The 24868-nt window shown below is 37.1% G+C and overlaps 1 protein-coding gene across 2 annotated transcripts in view; it reads left to right on the top strand.

Moving 5' to 3' along the window:
* The window catches only part of Mvk (Mevalonate kinase), a 168137-nt gene that overhangs the window by 72605 nt on the left and 70664 nt on the right, over window positions 1-24868 (top strand). For both annotated transcript variants that reach the window (XM_090386726.1, XM_090386719.1), the window contains exons 4-5: window positions 15466-15698; window positions 23460-23508. In XM_090386726.1, the coding sequence (XP_090242852.1) occupies window positions 15466-15698; window positions 23460-23508 (282 nt within the window). The remainder of the gene's footprint in view (window positions 1-15465; window positions 15699-23459; window positions 23509-24868) is intronic.

The following is a 24868-nucleotide window of genomic DNA, read 5'->3' as shown; positions in this document are numbered from 1 at the left end:
TTTTTCAGTGGATACACAGCAAATAAATTAATTTATCTACACGTTAGATAAATTAATTAATTGCCAGGCAAAAAAGCTTGAGGAGGGAGATTAGACTGGTATTGTTCTCCAGAATTTACAAAAATGCAAGCTTTCTTAAAATAAAATATTTAATATCGGCTTAGATACACCATAGTTTACCCATAAATCGAACTACGTACGTAGCTTAATTTATGGGTAAACTATAGTGTATCTACACCAATATTATATAGTTAATTTAAACCCATATCATATTATGCCTTGCATTTAATCTTAAAATAAAATACAGCAGACTCTCAATTTACGGGATCAGATTAACCGGGAAACTTCAATACTCCTAATTAAAAAAAAAATAAAAAAAATCAACCAGAAATCATAAAATTAAGTAATAACTAGAATAGGTATAAACAGATGTTTTGCAAGTCATAAATAAGTGACAAGAAGCGGCGTTATAAGTCATCATTGGGAGATTAGTGTGCCTATTATCTTGCAACCGTCGCTCTCTTCACATCCACCCCTCAAAAAAAAAAAAAAAAAAAAGTGGAGACTAAATGTTTAGTTTGTTTTTCGATTGTTGTGTTCTTTCTCACCGCAAAAGGACAAGTTTTCTTTCATTATGTCAGGAATGTAAATTTTTTTTTTTTTTTTTTTTTAGAAATCGCGAAAATGATGGGCAAATGCAAGAGTTGTGCTTTCAATTAAACAAAAACTTGAAATTATTGAAAAGTTTGAAAACAGTGCATTAATTAAATCTCTAATGAACCCTTATAATGTTGGTGACCAAATCATACGCGACATTGTAAAAAATAAAGGAAAGCTATTAGATTTAAAATCTACAAAAAATAAATGTGTGTCCAATATACATTACTCGCATATTGGACATGCAAGTAATGGTTGGTGAGTTTTTTTTTTTTTTTTTTTGTTTGTTTTTTGCCTATCTTTTTACATACTTTTTACCATATGCCTATCTTTTTATGTACTTATCACCATACTTTTAACTTAGGTTGCTGAACGATTTTCGATACAGAGGTCCCCAACTTATGTAGCTTCAGAATTACGTTATGTTATTTATATAGATATTTTTATATGACTGAAGATTTCAGTGAAGGAGACACACATTTCACCATAATAACCTAAAAACCCACAGAATTCCAGCTATCAGTATTATTACAAATGCAATAAGATTGAGTTTACTACTCGTTTATAAAGAATTTTACTAACAGAAAACCCAGTAACCCGGAAATTGGAAATTGTTTTTTCAGAATTGAGATTTTTCAGTGGCAACGGTAAACACAATAATAAGGGACAAAGACAGAATACGAGAAGCGGTCGACACCAATGCTACGAAATACAAATCAGTTTTCACAGTACAATAGCATGCACTCCTTCTTATATGTTTTCTTTTCTTATGGGCCACTCTGGCTATTTCACTGCTGTCCCAGATAAAGTTTTTAATTGAACTAATTAAAAATATATAACTATTTTTCATTCTTCTAAGGATATTATGTGGTTTTTGTAATTTTGGCATATTAGGGATATAGTAGCAATATTTTATTAGTCATTCCCGAGCATGTAAAACTCGACTTTCGTAAGAAGTCCTGGAACGTATCTCTTACGTATATCGGCGACTTACTGTATTTTTTGGATTAACTGGGAAATCGATTATCCGGTAATTTTATTTTACCATCTATCCTGAAAAATCGAGAGTCTGCTGTAAGCAAAACATTTCGCAAAAATACGCAGTTATGTTTGACTCGTAGTAATGGATGGGCTTGGTGTACTGGGGTCCATGGTTGAGAGAACAAATATAGATTATAACCCAGTTTAATGTAAAATATACTAATAAGTAACAGGCAGTAGCTTTCGAGACTAACGAGTCTCTTTATCAACTGAAATACAAATACAACAGATAAGTGCAATGAGCTGAGTGAGGCACGTTATTCATGTGTTATTGTTGTTGCATGGACGTGCGCTGTTTTTACACCACTGATCATCTAGCATTAAAACGGTTGTCTCTAGGATGGGGTGTAGACGTATGCCTTTGTGGCGGTTTATTGCCTTTGGATTGTTTGATATGTTAAGTGACTCTAGCCATAGGCGGTGGTGAAAGTGTCATGAGTGGTCTACTATTTCCAAGTCACGTTTGGGATCAAGATCGTGGTTGGTGGCCCAAAAATGTTCCGCGACTGCGGACTGGTCAGTTTCGGCAAGCCGGATTGCTCTGTCATGTTCCGTAAGGCGATCTTGGAGACGTAGTAGTAGTAGTAGTAGTAGCAGTGGCATTTGATGCAAGAAAGCAAGTGTACGAGCTTATGCAGCATCAGCCAAAAAAAAAAAAAATCACACCATTCCCTCCAAATGCCTGTCCAGTTCCTCCTTAAATTTATTCAACCTATCAACTTCCACAACGACAGATGGAAGTTTGTTCCAGCAATTAACCACCCGCTGGCTAAAGGCAAATTTCCGCCCATCTAATCTACATCTGTCTTTTCGTAATTTGAATTTATGTCCCCTTAGGTTCATAATCTGAACAAGTGGAAATATCCCATCAAAATTCAGCGTGCTCAACCCATTCAAGGCCTTATATACCTCAATCAGATCACCGCGCAGGTGCCTAGTCTCCAGCCACTGCAATTTGCAGAACTTAAGCCTCTCTTGGTAAGAGGATCCCTTCATTCCCCTCACCAATCTTCTTGTCCTTCTCTGTACACGCTCAAGTAAATCTACATCCTTCCTAAAATGAGGCCTCCAGACCTGTACGCAGTACTCAAGGCGTGGCCTGACCATTGCCTTATACAGAGGGATAATCACCTCCTTTTCCCTGCTAGCAAAATTCCTCTATATCATTGACAAAACCCCATGACCTGCCCTGGCAGCCTGTCTGCATTGCTCAGAAAACTTCATATCTGACTGCACAATTACTCCCAGGTCTTTTTCATTTTCTACCACCTTAAGTGTAGTACCACACAGTTGGTATGTTTTTCTGGGGTTATTTGTACCGATATGCAGTACTTTGCATTTGTCAAGGTTAAACTTCAGTTGCCACTTCTTAGCCCATCTGCTGAAATTATCTAGATGCTGTTGCAGTAGCACACTGCCATTACTGTCAATAACAACCCTGCCAACCTTTGTATCATCTGCAAACTTCGACATTAAGCCTGATATACCTTCATCAATATCATTGATAAATATACAAAACAACAGTGATCCTAACACCGAACCCTGTGGGACTCCACTAATAACATTAGTCCAAGAAGAGCAGCACCCATTGATTACCACCCTCTGTCTTCTCCCACTTACCATCCTTTTATCCATTGTAGCAACTTACCCTTAATACCATTCTGCTCCAATTTGTACAATAGTCTTCCATGTGCAACAGTGTCAAAAGCTTTCCTGAAATCCAAATATATGATATCAGAATTATTTTTTGCATCCAGTTCCTTTGTAACCACATCATAATATCCTATCAAATTTGTCAGACAAGACTCTCCCTTAACAAACCCATGCTGTGTCTGAATTATTGCTGCAGTCTTGTCTAGATGATCCTGCAATGCATCTTTAACCAGTGACTCCATTATTTTACCTGGAACAGAAGTTAAACTAACTGGTCTGTAATTACTCGTGTCAGCCTTCGATCCCCCTTTGTGGGATACATTTGCACACTCCAGTCTGTGGGAACCTCTCCTGAGCCCAAGGATGCTCTCATAATTATGGCTAAGGGTTTGCTTAGTTGCTTTCCCGCCTCCTTTAATATAACTGGATAGATCCCATCTACCCCAGGTGCTTTTCTTATGTTTAACTTCAACAATTTCTCCTCCACTTTGCTTTCAGTTATTACAAAATCATTAAGTATCCTGCTACAATTTGATAACCTTCTGCCATTTCCAAACTTTAATAAATCCTCGTGTGTCAATGTAGATTCAAAATACTCATTCAGTTTGTTTGCTATCTGAGCATGATCATCAGCAGTCGAACCATTGATGTCAAGCGGACCAATCAGATTCATCCCTTCCTTTTAGAGTTTATATAAGTAAAGAAATCCTTGCTGTTTTTCTTAGCATTCTTTGCCAAAGATTTCTCGTAATCTGCCTTCACCTGCCTAACCTCCTTTGTCACCTGATTACAGACTAGCTTATATCTGCCATAGGCTTCTGAGTCGCTTGATAATTTATATGCATCCCATGCATTTTTCTTCTCTATTACGAGTCTCATCAGTTCATTAGATAACCATTTAGGCCTAAACCTTGAACAATATTTCTTAATAGGTATGGAATTTTTAGTAGCTTCCATGATTAATTCCTTGAATGCTTCCCACTTAGAATTTACTGTTGGTAACATCGTCAGTTGATCCCACTTTACAGAATTTAAAAACTGTCGGAGACCACTGTGCATACCTTTACGGAAGCAAAAACCCTTTCCTTTACCTCTGATGGTAATTAAATCTTTAAGTAAATCCCAAATCAGTACACTGTGATCACTGCGACCTAGTGGTTTCTTTATCTGCAAATTTTTAATACACGAATGATCACAGCTGATAACCAGATCAAGAGTATTACTTTCTCTGGTTGCCTCTCGAACATGCTGCTGCAGAAAACAATCATCCAATAAATCCACAAAAGTCTGACTAGTGTGTGTGAGTGACCAACCCACAAGTTCCAGTCAATATCTGGGAAGTTAAAATCCCCCATTATAAGACATTCCGATTTACTAGCCCACTCTTTCTCTGTACAATTGTTCGTTGTACTCATTCGAGTCATTAGGCGTATAATACACTCCTACTCTTATTTTTGCTTTCGCAGTGCTTTTGTCACACCAAACTGACTCAACAGTGCACTGTTCATCTATATCAACTGGATGCACTTCTTTTGATTTTATGTTTTTCTTAATTAACAGCATAACACCTCCTCCCTTCCTATCCTGTCTATCCTTTCTGTATACGTTGTACTCCCCAAATTCCAGTTCAGCATTCCTTATATCTGTGTGACACCACGTCTCTGCTATCCCAACAATATCCGCCTTTGATGTCTTGACCAACACTTCAAATCCATCAAATTTATTTACTATACTTCTAGCATTGGTATACATGCAAGCATACATGATCCTATTCTTAGTTACCCTAACACATCCCATATACTCACCTATTTCAGGATGACTGCCATCCGTCCCCGAAACCCCCAACACCCCACGCTCCAGGTCGCTACTTATTCTAATAGAAGTTGTGCAAGAATCACCTTCACCTCTGCCTACGGCTACTGTTAAACTATTAGTCCTTGCATCCCCCAAGCTAGCAGTTTTCCGACCGACCTAACACTGCCTCGATAGCATCAGCAAATATACTTGCACCCTTTCTATTTAGGTGGTATCCCACCCTGTAGAAGCAGTCTCTCCTGTTAACAAGTACAGTCCAGGCTGAAAAAAATTCTACCCCTTGAGCCTTGCACAGTCTTTCCAGGGCCGAATTGATCGACAAGGCTCTCATCATATACTCCCTTCTGTCGTGTCTGGGCAGAATTGCAGACACTTTCAAATTCAACCCTAATTCTCGGCTTTTGTTCAACAGCGACCTGTACTTGTTAAGTAATTCTGCCGGTCTTCTACTCCTAATATCATTAGTGCCAACGTGTACAACTATATCACCTTTAGCATTAGCATTAGTAGAGGCATTTGATGCAAGAAAGCAAGCTTATGCAGCATCAGCCAAAAAAAAAAAAAAAAAAAACCCACTTCCACTTCACCCCTCTGCTCGTTCAAAATACCTGTCCAGCTGAGCCTTAAACTTATTTAGGCTATCAACCTCCACCACAAGGGATGGAAGTCTGTTCCGCCAACCAACCACCCGCTGGCTAAAGGCAAATTTCCGCATGTCTATCCTACATCTGTCTTTCCTCAATTTGAATTTATGCCCTCTCAGGTGATTTTTCTGAGCTAGAGGAAGAATCCCATCAGTATTGCGCATGCTTAAACCATTCAAGGCTTTATACTTTTGTGCCCTTAAAAGATGATATCCGCTCTACAACGTCATCAACCTTTGCCCCTGGCAGACATACCCTGGTCCTGTTCCACCTATCCTTTTTACAAATCATGTTTCTCGTTTCCCTGACAATAGTCTCCAACAACTACTAGTTCCTGAGGGACCAGCGCATTCTGTTTTGGGGGTTGCCGCTGTGTTGCGTGATGACCAAGTGCAAGCTCTGGGGTTTATGTGGGCAGCTGAGAGCCTGATGAGCCCCTCAATTTAGATCTTTCGAGGGCATCCACCCTGTCTTTCAAACTCTCATATAGGCCCATAACAACGCTGAGTTGTCGCCTGATTTCCTTACACTCTTTACATCGCGCACATAGAAAGACATCCCCCATGGCAATGTCATGTTCCATTCCAGAGAGTTCGGCAAACATTTCACAAGTTGCACATTTTTTTAGGCTGTGATGCGTTGGAGAATCGCCCCCCTCAGTTCTCCCCCGAGTCACAGCACTCCTGCCACTTTGAGCCCGTTGCTTTGCTGCTCTAGTTTGGGGCATGATACTTTAAATTAATAAAATCAATAAATTAAATTAATTAAATGTCAATACTACGCTATCTAATAGAAATAGTGAAGCGTAATGCTCTATAAATTATACGTTAGAGCTACCTAACTACCTCAATTAAAAATTTTAATTCCCTACCACTATATACAAAAACAATGGCTGCAATCGAACGAAATAACGGTTATTAAGTATTACATATATCTACAAAAACTGTTTATCTAAATTAAAATAAAAATAACCAGCGTAACTATAACTATAAAACTACGTATTAAGTACAATATAAAATAACAATTATGTAAATAAAAAGGCAAACACTTATCAGTTTTTTCGGAGCCTGCAACTGACAGCTGTAATGTTTAAAGAGAGTCAGCGCCCTCCACAGCAACATAGGAGAAACGTCTTGATGTTTCCCCTATTTAGCAGCTGTCACAGTCTCTACAGGTGATGCAGTATACTACATTGCTGCGTAAGAGAGGTGTGACAGGGGTCTTCACACTGGAGACAAGTGAACATAGGTTCCTGCAGGGTAACTGCATGCATTTGATGTTGTAATTTCTAAGAATCTTCGAGATCCGTCCTGACACGCCTGGATAATAGGGAATGTAGGGAGACGGTATACCGTCTTGGTTCGGTGGTCTTGGGTGGGATGTGAGTTCTTGTGCCTGTAATAGGCACCTGCTTAGCACATGGGATGGATAACCACATTTGGTTAGGTCTGCCTTCACATAGGAGATCTCGTTATTCCAGTGTTCCATTCCAGCACTAATTGCATCAGTGCTGGAATGGCTCCAAGCCCTGGAGAACAGGGTGCGGGCAGTGCTATTGAGATGACTTGGTGCGTGGCCGGATCTAGTTGGTTATTGTTATTCTGGAATACCTCAACTCCCTATCTAATTTCATCAAGTTTATTATAGAGTTAGAGGTCAACGATGTGCTCCCGTTCCTGGATGTCTTAGTGCATCGCGTAGGCCCACATCTAGAGACTTCAGTATACCGCAAACCTGTATGGTGCGGACAATTCACCAACTACAGATCCGGCCACGCACCAAGTCATCTCAATAGCACTGCCCGCACCCTGTTCTCCAGGGCTTGGAGCCATTCCAGCACTAATTGCATTAGTGCTGGAATGGAACACTGGAATAATGAGATCTCCTGTGTGAAGGCGGACCTAACCAACTGTGGTTATCCATCCCATGTGCTAAGCAGGTGCCTATTACAGGCACAAGAACTCACATCCCACCCAAGACCACCGAACCAAGACGGTATACCATCAGCCTACATTCCCTATTATCCAGACATGTCAGGACGGATCTCGAAGGTTCTTAGAAATTACAACATCAAATGCGTGCAGTTACCCTGCAGGAACCTACGTTCACTTGTCTCCAGTGTGAAGACCCCTGTCACACCTCTCTTACGTAGCAATGTAGTATATCGCATCACCTGTAGAGACTGTGACAGCTGCTACATAGGAGAAACGTCAAGATGTCTCCAAGATTGCCTTACGGAACATGACAGAGCAATCCGGCTTGCCGAAACTGACCAGTCCGCAGTCGCGGAACATTTTTGCGCCACCAACCATGATCTTGATCCCAAACGTGACTTTGAAATAGTAGACCACTCACGACACTTTCGCCACCGCCTATGGCTAGAGTCACTTAACATATTAAACAATCCAAAGGCAATAAACCGCCACAAAGGCATACGTCTGCACCCCATCCTAGAGACAACTGTTTTAATGCTAGATGATCAGTGGAGTAAAAACAGCACACGTCCGTGCAACAACAGTAACACATGAATAACGTGCCTCACTCAGCTCATTGCACTTATCCGTTGTATTTGCATTTCAGTTGATAAAGAGACCCGTTAGTCTCGAAAGCTACTGCCTGTTACTTATTAGTATATTTTACATTAAACTGGGTTATAATCTATATTTGTTCCCTCATCTATGTTTGACTCACTACTAATGTGATGGCAGTAGTCCATTTGCAGGTGTTGCCTGCAACTGGACTACTCTTTCTTGGCGATTCCTTTCTACTTTCTCTCTCTCTCTCTCTCTCTCTCTCTCTCTCTCTCTCTCTCTCTCTCTCTCTCTCTCTCCCTCCCTCCCTCTGTGTAACTAGGAAATTTTGGCTGGTGCAGTATAAGCCTCAGTCTTCCTTTGCACCATATGGCTAATAATAATAATATAATCAAATTGGCTAAATTTTCTCCAGAATGGTTTTCTGTTGGAATGAATGTTAAAAATCGTTCAACGGATCACCATTGTGAGGACATATATATATCTTACAATAACAGTTAATTGATCAATAAGTGACTGATCAGGCATAGAATCAACAGATAAGCTAAAATAACCATCTTCTTTTAAATCTTCAAAAATAGATTTTCTTACATTTTTTAGCCATTAAATCAATAATTAGTTTATAGCGAAAGCTTAATTTGTCCAGTACTCACCTCTTAATCTGTATTTATAACTTTTGAAGTTCATAAGAAGGTAACAGTAAAAAGGTTTAAACTACATTAATAATTAAGACTATGTTCAGAGGAAGAAGTGCACCCCTTTTTTCCTCCAGTTTTCATTCACGAAATCATTGTGTAAATGAGAAGAAACTAAAACTGTTGGGTTAGAAACCAAGAGTCTAAACGAAAGACTTTCAATATATTCATTGTCAGTTGGTTAAGTAGTACAAGTGAAGGTAAGATTTATATAGTGGTTCTAGCTCCCATGATGTGTCACATTAAACTCGTGGGAATTTAAAATGCACGAGGCTCCATATTGTTGAAAGACCGGCTAGTAATCTCATGTTTAATATTTCCAGTGATGTATTATGTCTAAACCATTCTATTGCTAAAGCTTCATATTGGAGTATCCTATAATTATAATTTAATTTATGAGCAGACTCAATTAATGGTTTTTATTTTAATTAACGGGATTGAGCATTTCAGCCCCTCTTTCCGAAATCTATCTGGCAAGCATTGAAATTCAATGAAACCGTTCCCATCTGGAATCAGACTATTCATACGGAATGCGGATGACATATTATTAATTGGCAATAAAACTGTTATTGAGAACCTCCTAAGTTTAATTCTATACATAATAGACTAAAGTACGCCTTAGAATTGGAAGAAGATAATAACATTAATTTTCTTAATTTTACCATATACAAAAGTGACAATATACTCAGAACAAAAATATACAGAAAAAAAAACACACACTGGGAAGTTTTTACATTTTTATTCTCACCATCCATATAACCCAGAGGCTCACATCTGGTGAGTATGGGCTTGGCACACCTAGCGTCCTAAGCTTTTTTTTTTGGCTGGGGCAGCATAAGCCTCAGGCTTCCTTGCCCCGTATGGCTAATAATAATACAAATAAATCTGTATTGTACAACAGATATACAATGCCGTAAAATATAGCCATTCACAAGAAGACTTAGCAACAGAATTACATTACTTAGCAAAAACGTTTACAGCCAGGAAGTACCCTAAACAGTTGATTTAAAACACCATATCAGTGATAAAAAATAACATCAGTAATCCTCGAAGCAATAGTATTAGTAAAGACTAATACACATGCACCAAGATTATTCTCCCATATCACAGCCAGTTTGCAAGACAGCCACGTAACGTTTCCGCAGGCACAAATATTACATTAATATTTTCTTCTTATAATAAATTGGGAGCCTCCTTTAGTAATTATAAGGAGACTTACAAATACAAGACATTAACAGTATAATATATCTTATTAAATGTCAACCAGGTTGCAATGCCTGTTATATAGCACCACAATGAAATGCAGGTCATCTACAATGGTGAAGACGAGAGCATGCTACCATTACAATAGTTTTAAAACCAACCAATCAGGCACTGTACTCACACAACATGTACAGTTACATAATCATAACCCATTAATTGACTCCGCTGTTACGCTAATTAAATTAAATTCCAATTATAGGATACTACATTATGAAGCTTTAGCAATAGAATGGTTTCGACATAATATGTCACTGGGAATATTAAACACGAGATTACCGACCGGTCTTTCAACAATATGGAGCCTCGCTCATTTTAAATTCCCACGTGTTTAATGTGACACATCATGGAAGCTAGAACCACTATATAAATCTTACCTTCACCTGTACTACTTAGCCAACTGACAATGAATATATCGAAAGTCTTTCGTTTAGACTCTTTGCTTCTAACCCAACAGTTTTAGTTTCTTCTCGTTTACACAGTGATTTTATGGATGACAATCGGAGGTAAAAAGTGGTGCACTTCTTCCTCTGAGCATAGTCTTAATTATTAATCATTAATGTAGTTTAAACCTTTCACTTTTACCTTCTTATGAACTTAAAGTTATAAATACGGATGAAGAGGTGAATACTGGACGAATTAAGTTTTCGCTATAAACTAATTATGAGAAAATAGAGTACTTTAAGATTTAACTATAAAAATTTTCTAACCATTAAATCAATAATTTCATCCCATCTTGTTTTAGATAAATATGATAGCTTTCCAGACCCATGAGAAAAGGATCAGATTGAGCAATTAGTTCTAACACTCCAAAAAATATTTTTCATTTTGAGGTGAATTAAATTTCTTGCCTTCGCCTCGAAATGGCAATCCTTGTTCTGCCAAAGTAGATATAACTGCAACAATATGCTGAAGCACCTGCTCCAATATTTTTGTTCTTCTATAATTTGTTTATCTAATTTTGAATCTAAAGTGGATTCACCTTTTCCTGATAAATATGTGAGCAAAGCTGCTCTATGATCAGTTGAATTCTCATGTTGTTTAATTAAAATGGGGATTTGCCAATTCTTAAAGCCATCATTGGCTAAAGCACAACTTCAATTTGAAAAAAGCTTGTATACAAAACAGTAGACACATCCAGTTGATGGAGAATATACTAACCACTCTTGACTGTACTTTACACCATTAATTTTTGTAGAGTGAGAGTCCTTGGGAGCAATACCTTACTTGATTTTTAAATATCTGTTTTGATTGTTCAAATGAATCCTCCCAGTGTTGACAGTAAACAGGTCCTTTTTGAACCCAAAATGAGATATCATCCTTAGTTAAAGTGCTCCATAGACCCATGTCATTGTATTTTGTATAGATCTTTTGTTGATTCTTTTTTGTATCATAGTCTGAAATAACAGGATCAGATGTAGTTTCTTAAAAATATCTATAGTAATAGTTTCTGTTTTATAGTCTGCAATATCAGGATTAGATGTAATTGCACTAGAAATATCTATAAGAATAGTTGGTTGATATGTCAGGTCGATCCTCAGTAGATCAATCTTCATTTATTTGTGTTATTTTAAAATAAGTATCTACTTTGGGTAAACTAGATAAATAAGCCTGTAATAACTTCTTATTTTTTCAATTTTTGATACCTGCTTGCAAAACTTCTAGTCATTTTTAATCCTAAGTAAAATTTATTTCAGATAAGTAAAAAAAAAAAAAAAAATGTAAATACGAAAATTTTGAAATTTTAGTAAATTGTAATTATTATGCACTGTTACTTTTACTATAATATTGCAAATGACATTATTCTAGTTAATTATTTATTTAGATTATTAAATTGATTATTTTATTATTGTTGATAGATTATTTTTCATCTGTAAATTATGTGAAATAAAATGTTTCTAACTCACCTCACAATTTACATAAAGATAATTATTTCATTAAATAATACTGTTGAAAATAATATGTATATTATTGTTAAATGTTTTTTCAAGTCATGCTCACTTTAACAAGATCACACATACATATTAACATAAAACACTGAAAGAAAACTGTCTGACAAAAGATATCTCTAGTTTTTACCCACTTTCTCCTATAAGTAAGCAAACAGTCTCTGATTTGACATTTACTGTTGGCACATTCATAATTTATTGATTCCAAAAATAAGCAAGCATTGTAAAAACAACCAAAAGTATATTGTGATAAATGGTTTTTTACAAGTAAAAGCAGAAAAGCAAAAAGTCTATAATAACAATAATTTTCCTTTTTTTTTGTATACTAAAATAATGAAATTTGTTCATTATTTATAAATTATTTTTTATTATGTTTTCTATACTGATGTGGAGGCCCCTTGTAATGTGAGACCCTAAGCATGTAGCTTGTCTAGTTTATGCATAAATCCCACCTTGCAAACATGTACTACAAATAGTCGGCATTCTTTTAATGTCCAACTTCAAACTCACAGAACCAACTTTTCTTCTTCCTCATTTATTTCTTCTAGTTCTGTTTTCTGGAACAAACTCCCTTCGTACATTTTCACTGAAAATTACTATCTATAGAAATTCAAATCTAATGTCAACAAGAATCTTCTTTCATCTTCTCAACCTTTGACCCTTGCACGATACTAAGTACTATAGGTTCTAATACTTCTCATACAGTCAGTCCTCGTATAACACGTGTTTACACTACACGAATTCGATCATACACGATTTATAAATAGGGGAACGATATCTTATATAACACGAACTGAATTCACTTACGCACGATTCGCCTTTGTGTTTACAAAAAATGGCAGTTGAACGCAGAATCACCCCAACCAAACGCAACACGATAGGAATGAAGAGAAGATTCTGAAAATGTATTTATGTTTTTATATCAGTGAAGGGGAAACACATTTCACCATAATAACGTACAAACCAATACAATTCCAGCTATTGGTATAATCGCAAATGCAGTCAGATCGAGTTTACTACCAGTTTATAACAGATTCCACTGGCAGAAACGCAGCTGGAAATTGTTTTTATTGTTTTAACCCCTAGAAATGTGCTTTAGTAAAATGTGAGGTTTTAATAGTGTAGCTCTACCTTTATGGTGTTGTTTATTCAGTTGCTACATGCGCGCAGCTTTATTTATGTGTATAAAGTTTGCCTCTTCATTTTGTAATTGTGCTTTATTGTAAAAAGGTGTGAAAATTCTTAAAAGGTGTGAACAGGAAGCGTCCAGGTGAAGACACTACAGATTCAGAGAGAAAAAAAAAAGCAATATCGATAAACAGAGGTGGACTGGGTCAAAACTTCTTACCCGGGAAAATTTGTAGTGGCCTCATACTAGCGTTTATGGCCAAAATCACACCGGCCTCCGGCCCACCGGGGTTTCCCCGGTAAGACTTATGGCCAGTCAGCCTCTGTCGAAATGTGAAATTGTGAAACACTTTGAGCGAAATGAAAGACCATGTGATATTGCACGTGCTACAGGCCTACATGCGGCAATGCTTAGGCTGATGCTGCATAAGCTTGCTTTCTTGCATCAAATGCCTCTACTAATGCTAATGCTAATGCAGAGAAAAAAAATTTCATAGCAGGAACAACTCAAAGTGTAATTAAAATCCATTAGATTAAAACAAAAAGAATTGGAAGAGATGGAACAGCTGTCATCTGTTTGGATAGAAAATCAAACAAAAAACAAGTTGGCTTACGATAGAAGCAAAAGCAGTAGCAATATTTTATTACGTAATAGTCGTAATAAAATATGTAAGTATTTTATTACGGTTATTTATTGTATTTGGTAATGTTTTGGTTACAAATGTGTGTTCAGTCTTTGTGGTCGGCACCTAACCCTATTTTTCCCATAGGGCCTGCTGTTTATATTGAACGATTTTGCATTGCACGAGGGTTTCTAGGAACACAACTATCGTGCAATACGAGGACTGACTGTACTTGGGAAGTATTAGAAGTTTCATAAGAATAATAATAATGATGAAAGTTTTGTTTCTTAATTTTTTTTATTTTTTTATTAACAGTGTCGTGTGTAGTCTACACAGGACACCTATTTTAACCATACATCCCCTCTAACAGTTTGTCTAATTTTACCTTGAATTTATTCAAACTACATACCTCTATAACACTTGATTCTATGGGTCCATATCCTTCTGCAGAGGAAGCTTCCAGACCTATATGCAGTATTCAAGATGTGGCCTGACCATTGCCATTTTACAATGGGATAATCACTTCCTTAGCCCTACTGGAAAATTCCTGTATATCATTGACAAAACCTCATCAGCTGCCCAGGCAACTTTTTTGCACTAGTCAGAGAACTTCTTATCTGACTGCACAATTACCCCCAGATCTTTCTCATTCCCCACTGCCCTGATTGTGGTATCACACAGTTGGCACATCAATCTGGGTTTACTTCTACCTATATGAAGTGCCTTGCATTTGTCAATGTTAAAAGTTTCATCTGTCACTTCTCAGTCCATCTGCCTAATTTATCAAGATCTTGTGGTAGCATATCATGAATACTGTCATTAGCCAGTCTGCCAACGTTTGTATTATCAGCAAACTTAGGGTATTACGAATAATAGCTATATTCAGCAAAACTGTCCAGGCCCATGGTGCTCATTATAACCAAATTTGACTGTATTTATCATCTACACAGCAAGAAATGATGTACCATTTGGTACTTGTCAAGTTGCAAATTTTTTGGCAAATCTGCGAACAATAGCCACAAAATTCATTACGAATTAAAATTATCAATCAGGTAACTTAGCAGTTTTGTAGTAAGTTTTACTCTTTCAGTTAATTTTTCTCATGTAACAATCATTGTAGTCACATTTTTATGGCATAAATTTGAACATAATATTTTGCCATTTTACACAGCTTTGTAATTTATGATTATTGCTTAATAATCATAAATTATAAATTACATAAACATTCCTCAAAAGCTATCTTACAAGATAGGCTTTTGAGGCATGTTTATATGTTTTTTTCCCCTTATTTTCAGCTGTAGAATATGCTTGTACATTTATTCTGAAATGCCTTGTATATGGATGCCATCAGACTATCCATTTATATAAAAAACTACTGTGATTAATAAACTAAAGTATCTATCTGTTAATTTTATATGAAGACAGAAATTGTTTATTTAAATAACCAATTAAGGCCCCATATTTTTCAGCTCATTGAAGGCAGTTGAAGTTGTTGTTACATCTCAGCTTCCTGTGAGGGCAGGATTAGGATCTAGTGCATCTTATTCTGTTTGCTTGTCCACAGCCTTTCTTGCTGCGTGTAAAAAAATAGAGGCTCCACTGACCCAAAATCAGTTAGCATTAATTAGTAAATGGGCATTTCAAGCTGAAAGAATACTTCATGGCACACCATCTGGAATAGATAATTCTATTTGCACATACGGTAAATGTTTTTCATGTTTAGATGTTTTTAATTTTTTTTTTTTAATCTCTCTTGATATGAGTAGTAACTACTAATATTTTAAATGAAAGAAATGTAATGTATTAAGACAAATCTCTGCCAATATACAAGAGGGGGTGGACATTTGAAAAGTTTGTGGCCTGAGTATGAACCAGTAGCAGTACAGTATTAAAAATTTTTGTTACTTAATGTATAACACTTCAAATAGTAACCCACCAAGTGTCATCCAGTTCCAATAATATCTTTATTTAATTACAAGTATTGAAATCAACAGAATTATGTGAATGAGTAAAGATTCACAAAAATCAGTCATCCTGCAGCCATCAAAATTTTGAAAAAAGGGGGACCTAATGCCAAAAGCAACTAATGAAATATGGCTACAACACTATGGGCAGACACTCCTTCCTAGTCTGCTGGCCACTTAAAATTGCTCAACAGGTTTTCCCTCTCTCATTAAAATTCTGCATGAATTTTAAAGACAGGAAGAGCCTGGAAGATGACCCTTGCTGTGAAAGACTTGCAACATCCATCACTCTAGAAGTTGTTGACAGTGTGCATGATCTGGTGATAAGTGATGGATGAGTGACAGTTCAGTACATTGCCAGCATCTTGGGCATCTCATCTGAATACATCTACCACATAATAACATAGTTCTCGCTGTGAAAAAAGTGTCAGCACAATGGGTCCCAAAGCCATTGACAACAGATCAGAAATGCACAAGAGTTATCAAGGGAACATTTGTGTCATTTTCACAAATATCAAGCAAATTTCCTTGCAAGGTTTTTGCCATGGATGAGACATGGGTCTATCACTTTCAGTCAGAAACAAAAGAGTATCCCAAACAGTGGAAACACTGCTCTTCCCACCCTCCCCCTCCAAAGAAAGCCAAGTCACTTCCTTCTGCTGGCAAGGATGATGCCATCAATTTTTAGGATGTTGAAGGCAGGTGGATAGTGGATTACTTTCAGGAAGACTAGACAGTGATTGGGGTATACAGGTCTGGAAGCCTCATTTTAGGAAGGCTGTAGAGTTGCTAGAACGAGTACAGATAATTGCAATAAGAGTGGTGAAGGGAACAAAGGGGTGCTCTTATTAAGAAAGGCTTAAATTCTGCAAATTGCAGCTACTGGACACTAGGCACCTGCGAGGTGATCTGATTGAGGAGTATAAGGCCTTGAATAGATTGAGCAGGCTTAATGCTGACGGGATTCTTCCTCTTGATCAGATTACAAACCTGAGAGGACATAGATTCAAACTGAGGAAAGACAGTTGTAGAATAGATGTGCGGAAGTTTGCCTTTAGCCAGCGGGTAGTTGATTGCTGGAACAAACGTCCATCTGTTGTTGTGGAAGTTGAGAGCTTAAATAAATTCAAGGCAGAACTAGACAAATATTTGGAATGAATAAATCATTGAAATGGAAATGGTTTTTTTTTTTTTTTTTTTTTTGGCTGATGCTGTATAAGCTTGCTTTCTTTAGCATTAGTAAAGGCACATGATGCAAGAAAGCAACCTAATATAGCATCATCCAAAAAAAAAAAAAAAAAACCTTCTAATTTCACACATTCACTCGCTCCAAATGCTTGTTTAGTTCTACCTTGAATCTATTTAAACTATCAACTTCTACAGAGAGTTGCAAGTTTCTTCCAGCAATCGACCACATGCTGGCTAAAGGCAAACTTCCACACATCTATCCTACAACTCTCTTTCCTCAATTTCAATTTATGCCCTCTCAGCAATTATTCTGAGCAAGAGAGAGGAATCCCATCAGCATTCAGCATGCTCAAACCATTCAAGGCTTTATACACCTCAATCAGATCATCTCGCAGGTGCCTAGTGTCCACACACTATAAATTGCAAAACTTGAGCCTTTCTTCGTAAGAGCAACCCTTTATTCCTTTCGCTAATCTTTGTTGCCCTTACCTGCACTTGCTCCATCAGCTCTACATCCTTCTTTAAATGAAGCTTCCATGCCTGTATACCGTACTCAAGGTGAGGCCTGATCATTGCCTTATACAAGAATAATTACCTCCTTATCCCTGCTAGAAAAATTACTGTATATCATTGACAAGACACCATGAGCTACTCTTGCAGACTGTCTGCACTGCTCAGAAAACTTCATATATGCCTGCACAATTACTCCCAGGTCGTTTTCATTCTCTACCACTATCAGTGTAGTACCACACAGTTGATACATTACTCTGAGATTACTGCTTCCCATATGCAGTACTTTACATTTATCAATGTTAAACTTCACTTGCCACCTTTCAGCTCATCTGCTCAACTTTTCTAGATCCTGTTGCAGCAGCGTACTGTCATTAGTAACCCTGCCAACCTTCGTATCGTCTGCACACTTGGACATTAAGCCTGATATACCAACATCAATATCATTAATAAATACAGAAAACAACAATGGACCCAAAACTGAAACCCGAGGGACTCCACTAATAATATTGGTCCACGAAGAGCAATGTCCATTGATTTCCACTCTCTGTCTTCTCCCACTCAACCATCCCTTTATCCATAGCAGCAATTTGCCTCCAATGCCACACTGCTCCAATTTGTTCAGCAGTCTTCCAATGTGCAACAGTATCGAAAGCTTTTCTAAGATCCAAATATATGATATCAAAGTTATTCCCTGCATCCAGATCCTTTGTGACCACATCATAGTATCCAATCAGCTTGGTCAGACAAGACTTTCCCTTAACAAAACCATGTGTCTGAGCTATAACTGAGGTCTTGTCTAGATGATCCTGCAGTGCCTCCATTAATTTCCATGGAACAGAAGTTAAACTAACAAGTCTGTAATTACTTGTGTCACCCTTTGATCCTCCTTTGTGAATTGGGGTCACATTTGCACGTCTCCAGTCCATGGGTACTGGGTGTTTCCGTTAAGAGGCCCATGGGCTTGTATTTGGTTTTTTCATTTTTAAGGTTCTCATGTTGTCCCTAAATAGAAGCACAAGGGCTTCTTAACGGAAATAGGTTTATTTTGAAATAATATTTATTTGATTAATGAAAGGTTATTTTTATTTTAAATATTGCAACAATAGAACAGTATGAAATTAAAAATTATTCTTATTACCTTAAAAAATATAAATAAATAAGACAAATAATAATTGCAAGAAGAGAATTATTTATACAGTAAACCCCCGCTATTCGCGGGGGTTACGTTCCTGAGAAATGTCGCGAATACCGAAAACGCGAATACTGAGTTATGGCTCCCATAGTAATAAAGGGGTTCCGTTCCAAAGTATGAAATATATAAGAAAAACTAGTCTAAAATTTTGTCTATGTATGTGTTATATGTACCTTCATAATATGACTATGTACATAGACAGTAGTGAAATGCAAGCATATGGCATTGAAATGAAAATAAGAAGCAATTTAATGTTAAATGTAATATTTATTAGAAATTTCAAACAAATCTTTCAAACCAGCACCTTTGCTGGCTAAAAAACTTATCCCGCCAGAGCTATCACCAGTTTCTCTAAAGTTTTGATAAAGGAGTTTTGCCTTTTCACGAATGACGCGTGAACTTAACGGAATTTTATTTTGAGTTCGGTCTTCTATCCACAGATTTAAAGCCTTTTCCATATTTCCTAATTTAACATCACGAGTTACAGAGCAAATTTTTGAAACAATTAGCACGTTTTCACAGACACTACGGCGGATTTTTTCTTCCGATTTTTTGATTGATCGTAACGTTGACTCATTGATTTTATAATGTTTTACCACTGAGGAGACACTTTCACCATTAGAAATTTTGTCTAATAACTCAATTTTATTCGCTAATGTCATCACCTTCTTTGATATTTTCACATTTCTCTCCGGGGTTCGAGCCTGTCGCCACCAAATACGGAGGATGCGGAAAGGTCAGGGAATGACCATCGCATATCCCGGAGCAATATGGCCTTAGTTGCTAATGCTCCTAAAAACCAAATAACAACAACAATCACATTTCTCTTGTTATTCGTAGCCATATTTTTGTACGGGTTAGAAAGAACTTGTCCACAATAAAGTCACTTTCGTCCGTTAACACACTTGAAAAAGTCTGTTTTACACTGCAAAACGGTAGATTTATCACTTTTGTAAGCATATCAATTTATAAATTGATAAATTTATTTAATTTATAAGCATATAAATTAAAAGCAAACGACAAAAACGTCCATTACAAGCGCATAACATACTGAACAAGGATTAGCGAGAAACATCCACGCTCGCGATTTTGTCACCCCTCTCCCCCCACCCACTGAGCGCTGTTTTGACCGGGAAAGATAATTGTAGCCACGCCCATGTTTTTTTATGGCGGATAATATTCACGGCGCTTTAAAATTCACATTTTTTTAGGTTTCATTTTGTATTAAATCAGCGATCGCGAAACCGCGAATACAGATACCGCGAATAGCGGGGGGTTTACTGTATTAGTAATTTTCATTCAGAACCTGTTGTATCAGAGCAATCCGAGTTGTCCATGATGAGTTATTTTATGTGATCTAATCCGATGTCTCCTGGTCCATCCAAATAAGAACTTGTTGCTTACTTTAAAAGCAGGTGGTATTTTAACGCCAAATTCTGGTAAGAAAATATAGTTTCACAATGTGTTATAGGTAACTGATCGGTGGGTATTTTGTTCCTTTTAGAAAAATTCAAATAGTTTTTTTCTGAATTTTGAGATAAAACGCCTTCCTTCCTGCGCCCTCAAGATGTTTGTGTTTACGTTTTTTAGCTTCAATAATTCTGCTTCTTGTTGCAACCAATGGCGAAGATTTTTCCTGTCAATGCCTGTTTGTTGCGATATCGAATTTTGACTTTCCCCCGCTTTTAAACATGCCACAAACTGTAGTTTTTCCTGGATAGTATACGATTTTCATTTACTAGACTTTTTATTTTCCATTTTTAGGGTTAAATATTCTGACAACGAGTAAAGACGCGCAGTTCACATCTATTGCAATGATATCTCGGGCATGTGCAGAACGCCGATATATGGTACGTTACGAGAAAATGCGTTATTATTTGTCCCCAATAAAAGCCCATGGGCTTCTATTTGGAAAACAAAATCCTAATATAGGCCCAGATGGGCCTATATTTGGGTGGGTCTCTTAATGGAAAAACCCGGTACCTCCCCTGAGTCCAAGGAAGCTATCATAATTGTGGCTAAGGGTTTGCTTGCTTCCTTTGCTGCCTCCTTTAATATAACTGGATAGATCCCATCCACCCCAGGTGCCTTTCTTATATGTTTATCTTCAACCATTTATCCTCCACTTTGCTCTCAGTTATTACTAAATCATCTAGCTCACTGCCAGAGTTTAATTCACCTCTGCAAACTTCCAAACCCTCCCTGAATAATTCCTCATGTGTGAATGTCAATGCAAAATACTCATTTAGTTTGTTAGCTACCTGAACAGGATCATCAACAGTTGAACTGTTGATATCCAGGGGACCAATCTGATTCATCCTCTTCTAGAGTTTACATAAGTAAAGAACTCTTTCTTGTTTTTCTATTCATCCCTTGGCAAGGGATGAATAAAAAACCTTTTCCCACTCTGGAAACATTTCATTATATATTTTTTAACCTTATCCTTATTTTTACCTTAATAATTTTAATTTCATTGACACTGCATTGAGACTACCTTGTCCATACTGTAAAAGAATGTGCTAATTTTTTTCTTTTTGTTTTTTGGCTTTATTTAACTTTTCTTCTACTGTTACGAACTGTACGCAGTTCCTGATATATGGTTAGGCTTTCCCCTGATGAAATATCTAATCACGTATCAATATTTACTTCCGCTGACATCAGACTTTATATTTTTGCCTTCCCTGTATTCGACCTATAACTAAATTTGCCCATCCATTTCTGATGACAGCTTTACCACCTTTATTTCATTTTACTTTATTTTATTATGATGTGGTTACAAAGGAACTGGATGCAAAAAATAATTTTGATATCATATATTTGGATTTGACGAAAGCTTTTGAACTGTTGTGCATGGAAGACTATTGTACAAATTGGAGCAGAATAGTATTAAGGCTAAGTTGCTACAACGGATAAAAGGATGGCTGAGTGGGAGAAGACAGAGGGTGGTAATTAATGGTTGCTGCTCTTCGTGGACTAATGTTATTAGTGGAGTCCCACAGGGTCCACTGTTTTGGGTCCACTGTTGTTTTGTATTTTTATCAATGATATTGATGAAGGTATATCAGGCTTAATGTCGAAGGTTGCAGATGATACAAAGGTTGGCAGGGTTGTTAATGACAGTAATGGCAATGTGCTACTGCAACAGGATCTAGATAATTTGGGCAGATGGGCTAAGAAGTGGCAACTGAAGTTTAACCTTGACAAATGCAAAGTACTGCATATGGGTAGAAGTAACCCCAGAGAAACGTACCAACTGTGTGGTACTACACTTAAGCTTTTGACCTTAAGGTGGTAGAAAATGAAAAAGACTTGGGAATAATTGTGCAGTCAGATATGAAGTTTTCTGAGCAATGCAGACAGGCTGCCAGGGCAGGTCATGGGGTTTTGTCAATGATATATAGGAATTTTGCTAGCAGGGAAAAGGAGGTGATTGTCCCTCTGTATAAGGCAATGGTCAGGCCATGCCTTGAGTACTGCGTACAGGTCTGGAGGCCTCATTTTAGGAAAGATGTAGGTTTGCTTGAGCGTGTACAGAGAAGGGCAACAAGATTGGTAAGGGGAATGAAGGGATCCTCTTACCAAGAGAGGCTTAAGTTCTGCAAATTGCAGTGGCTGGAGACTAGGCACCGGCACGGTGATCTGATTGAAGTGTATAAGGCCTTGAATGGGTTGAGCACGCTGAATTCTGATGGGATCCTTCCACTTGTTCAGATTATGAACCTAAGGGGACATAAATTCAAATTACGAAAAGACAGATGTAGAATAGATGTGCGGAAATTTGCCTTTAGCCAACGGGTGGTTAATTGCTGGAACAAACTTCCATCTGTTGTTGCGAAAGTTTGATAGGTTAAATAAATTTAAGGAGGAACTGGACAGGCATTTGGAGGGAATGGGAATGGTGTGATTTTTTTTTTTTTTTTTCTTTGGCTGATGCTGCATGAGCTCATACACTAGCTTTCTTGCATCACATGCCACTACTACTACTTTATTTTGTTTAATCATTTGGTATTAATAATTTGTGTAATTTTACTTTACAGTTCCTTCACGTCCAGATTGGTTTTGCAATTCAGGCCATAATTTTCTTAGTTCATCATAACGTTTAGTATATTAACATTCTTTCACCTTTTTCAAATCTACAATACTTCTTTTTTCTACTGTCTGGTCCTCTACTATCTAATCCTTCTAGTCCTTGGCACTTTGTGTAAATTTCACCTCCATCGCTGCAAACTTTATCAGTCATATCTATTCTTAATATTATATACTTTTGCATCCTTTCCTGCTGCTGTACACTTTTTGATGCCTGTCATACTTTGCTTATTTGCTTCTTTTTTTTTTTCTATCAACTATAACTTTGACCTTAAATTACATTTAATATATATATATGCAAACATGCCTAAAAATTAAATGAAAGTACTAAAAAAAAAAAAAAAAAAAAAAGGAGCTTGAAGATCTGAAAAAAAAAAAAAATATATGCATGTGCTTCTTCTGCCCGCTTTTTAAACTCTTATTTCAGTCCATTTATTAAATGAAAAAAAAAAAATAATAATTTCAAACTAATTGCATAATGTTTGAATGTTTAAAAAGGGAAAAAAAATCTTTATTATAGGTGGTGCCCTTTTATTTCAAAATGGGAATGTTATTGATACCTTGCCTTCGTAAGTATTTTAAGTTTTCTAACCCAGTGATTTTAAATTAAAATAAATAAATATGAGTTGCTAAATGGTCTTGACATATGAGTTTTGATTAAAAGGTTAAGGGACTGTTATATATCTTGGAAGTGTAGCATTATGAGTTGCAACTTTCTGCACAATGTTTGATGATTCATCTAGACATAACACTTAATAACACTAATCCAGTCAGTCTGCATTAGTGTACATTGAATAAATGGTGTTTTATGTGTTTAATTGCATTTTAAAATTAGTGATTTTTCTGAGCAGTGCATTTTTACCAAAATTTGTTTCAAATTAGGGAAAAGCATAACAGAACTTCTTGAGGAGTTAAAAATGAGAAGATCGTTATTCGCATGTTAGGTTCTTATCATATAACTTTAGCATTAGCATTAGTAGAGGCATTTGATGCAAGAAAGCAAGCTTATGCAGCATCAGCCAAAAAAAAAAAAAAAAAACTCACTTCCACTTCACCCCTCTGTTCGTTCAAAATACCTGTCCAGCTGAGCCTTAAACTTATTTAGGCTATCAACCTCCACGACAAGGGATGGAAGTCTGTTCCACCAACCAACCACCCGCTGGCTAAAGGCAAATTTCCGCACATCTATCCTACATCTGTCTTTCCTCAATTTGAATTTATGTCTTCTCAGGTGATTATTCTGAGCTAGAGGAAGAATCCATCAGCATTGAGCATGCTCAAACCATTCAAGGCTTTATACACCTCTATCAGATCACCTCACTGGTGCCTAGTCTCCAGACACTGTAATTTGCAAAACTTAAGCCTTTCTTCGTAAGAGCACCCCTTTGTTCCATTCACTAATCTTATTGCCCTTCTCTGTACTCGTTCTAGCAGCTCTACATCCTTCTTGAAATGAGGCCTCCAGACCTGTATACAGTACTCTAGGTGTGGCCAGACCATTGCCTTATACAAGGGAATAATCACCTCCTTATCCCTGCTGGAAAAATTCCTGTATATCATTGACAATACTCCATGAGCTACTCTTGCAGCCAGAGAAGATCAATGAGAGGAGATTCCAAATTGCCAAGTCTCTGACAGGGAATATCAGAACGGACATATGCACAAGTGGCGCCTCCGTAGCCAGGTGGGAAGGAGCAGCAGTGCGTAGCACACACTTCTTGATTAGACCAGGGTTCGAGCCCGTCACCACCAAATACGGAGGATGCGGAAAGGTCAGGGGAATGACCACCACATATCCCGGAGCAATATGGCCTTAGTTGCTAATGCTCCTAAAAACCAAATAACAAACAACAACATAACATATGCACAAGTACCACCTCTGAGGCGAAAGGAATCATACAGCAAATAATTTGGACGTCTGAGATGAGC

Source organism: Mastigoproctus giganteus, chromosome 1 (genome assembly GCF_048544385.1).
Source record: "Mastigoproctus giganteus isolate SK-2022 chromosome 1, ASM4854438v1, whole genome shotgun sequence".
NCBI lineage: Eukaryota > Metazoa > Arthropoda > Arachnida > Uropygi > Thelyphonidae > Mastigoproctus > Mastigoproctus giganteus.
Note: the sequence above shows the minus strand (reverse complement) of the source record. Positions and strands in the feature narration are given on the sequence as shown.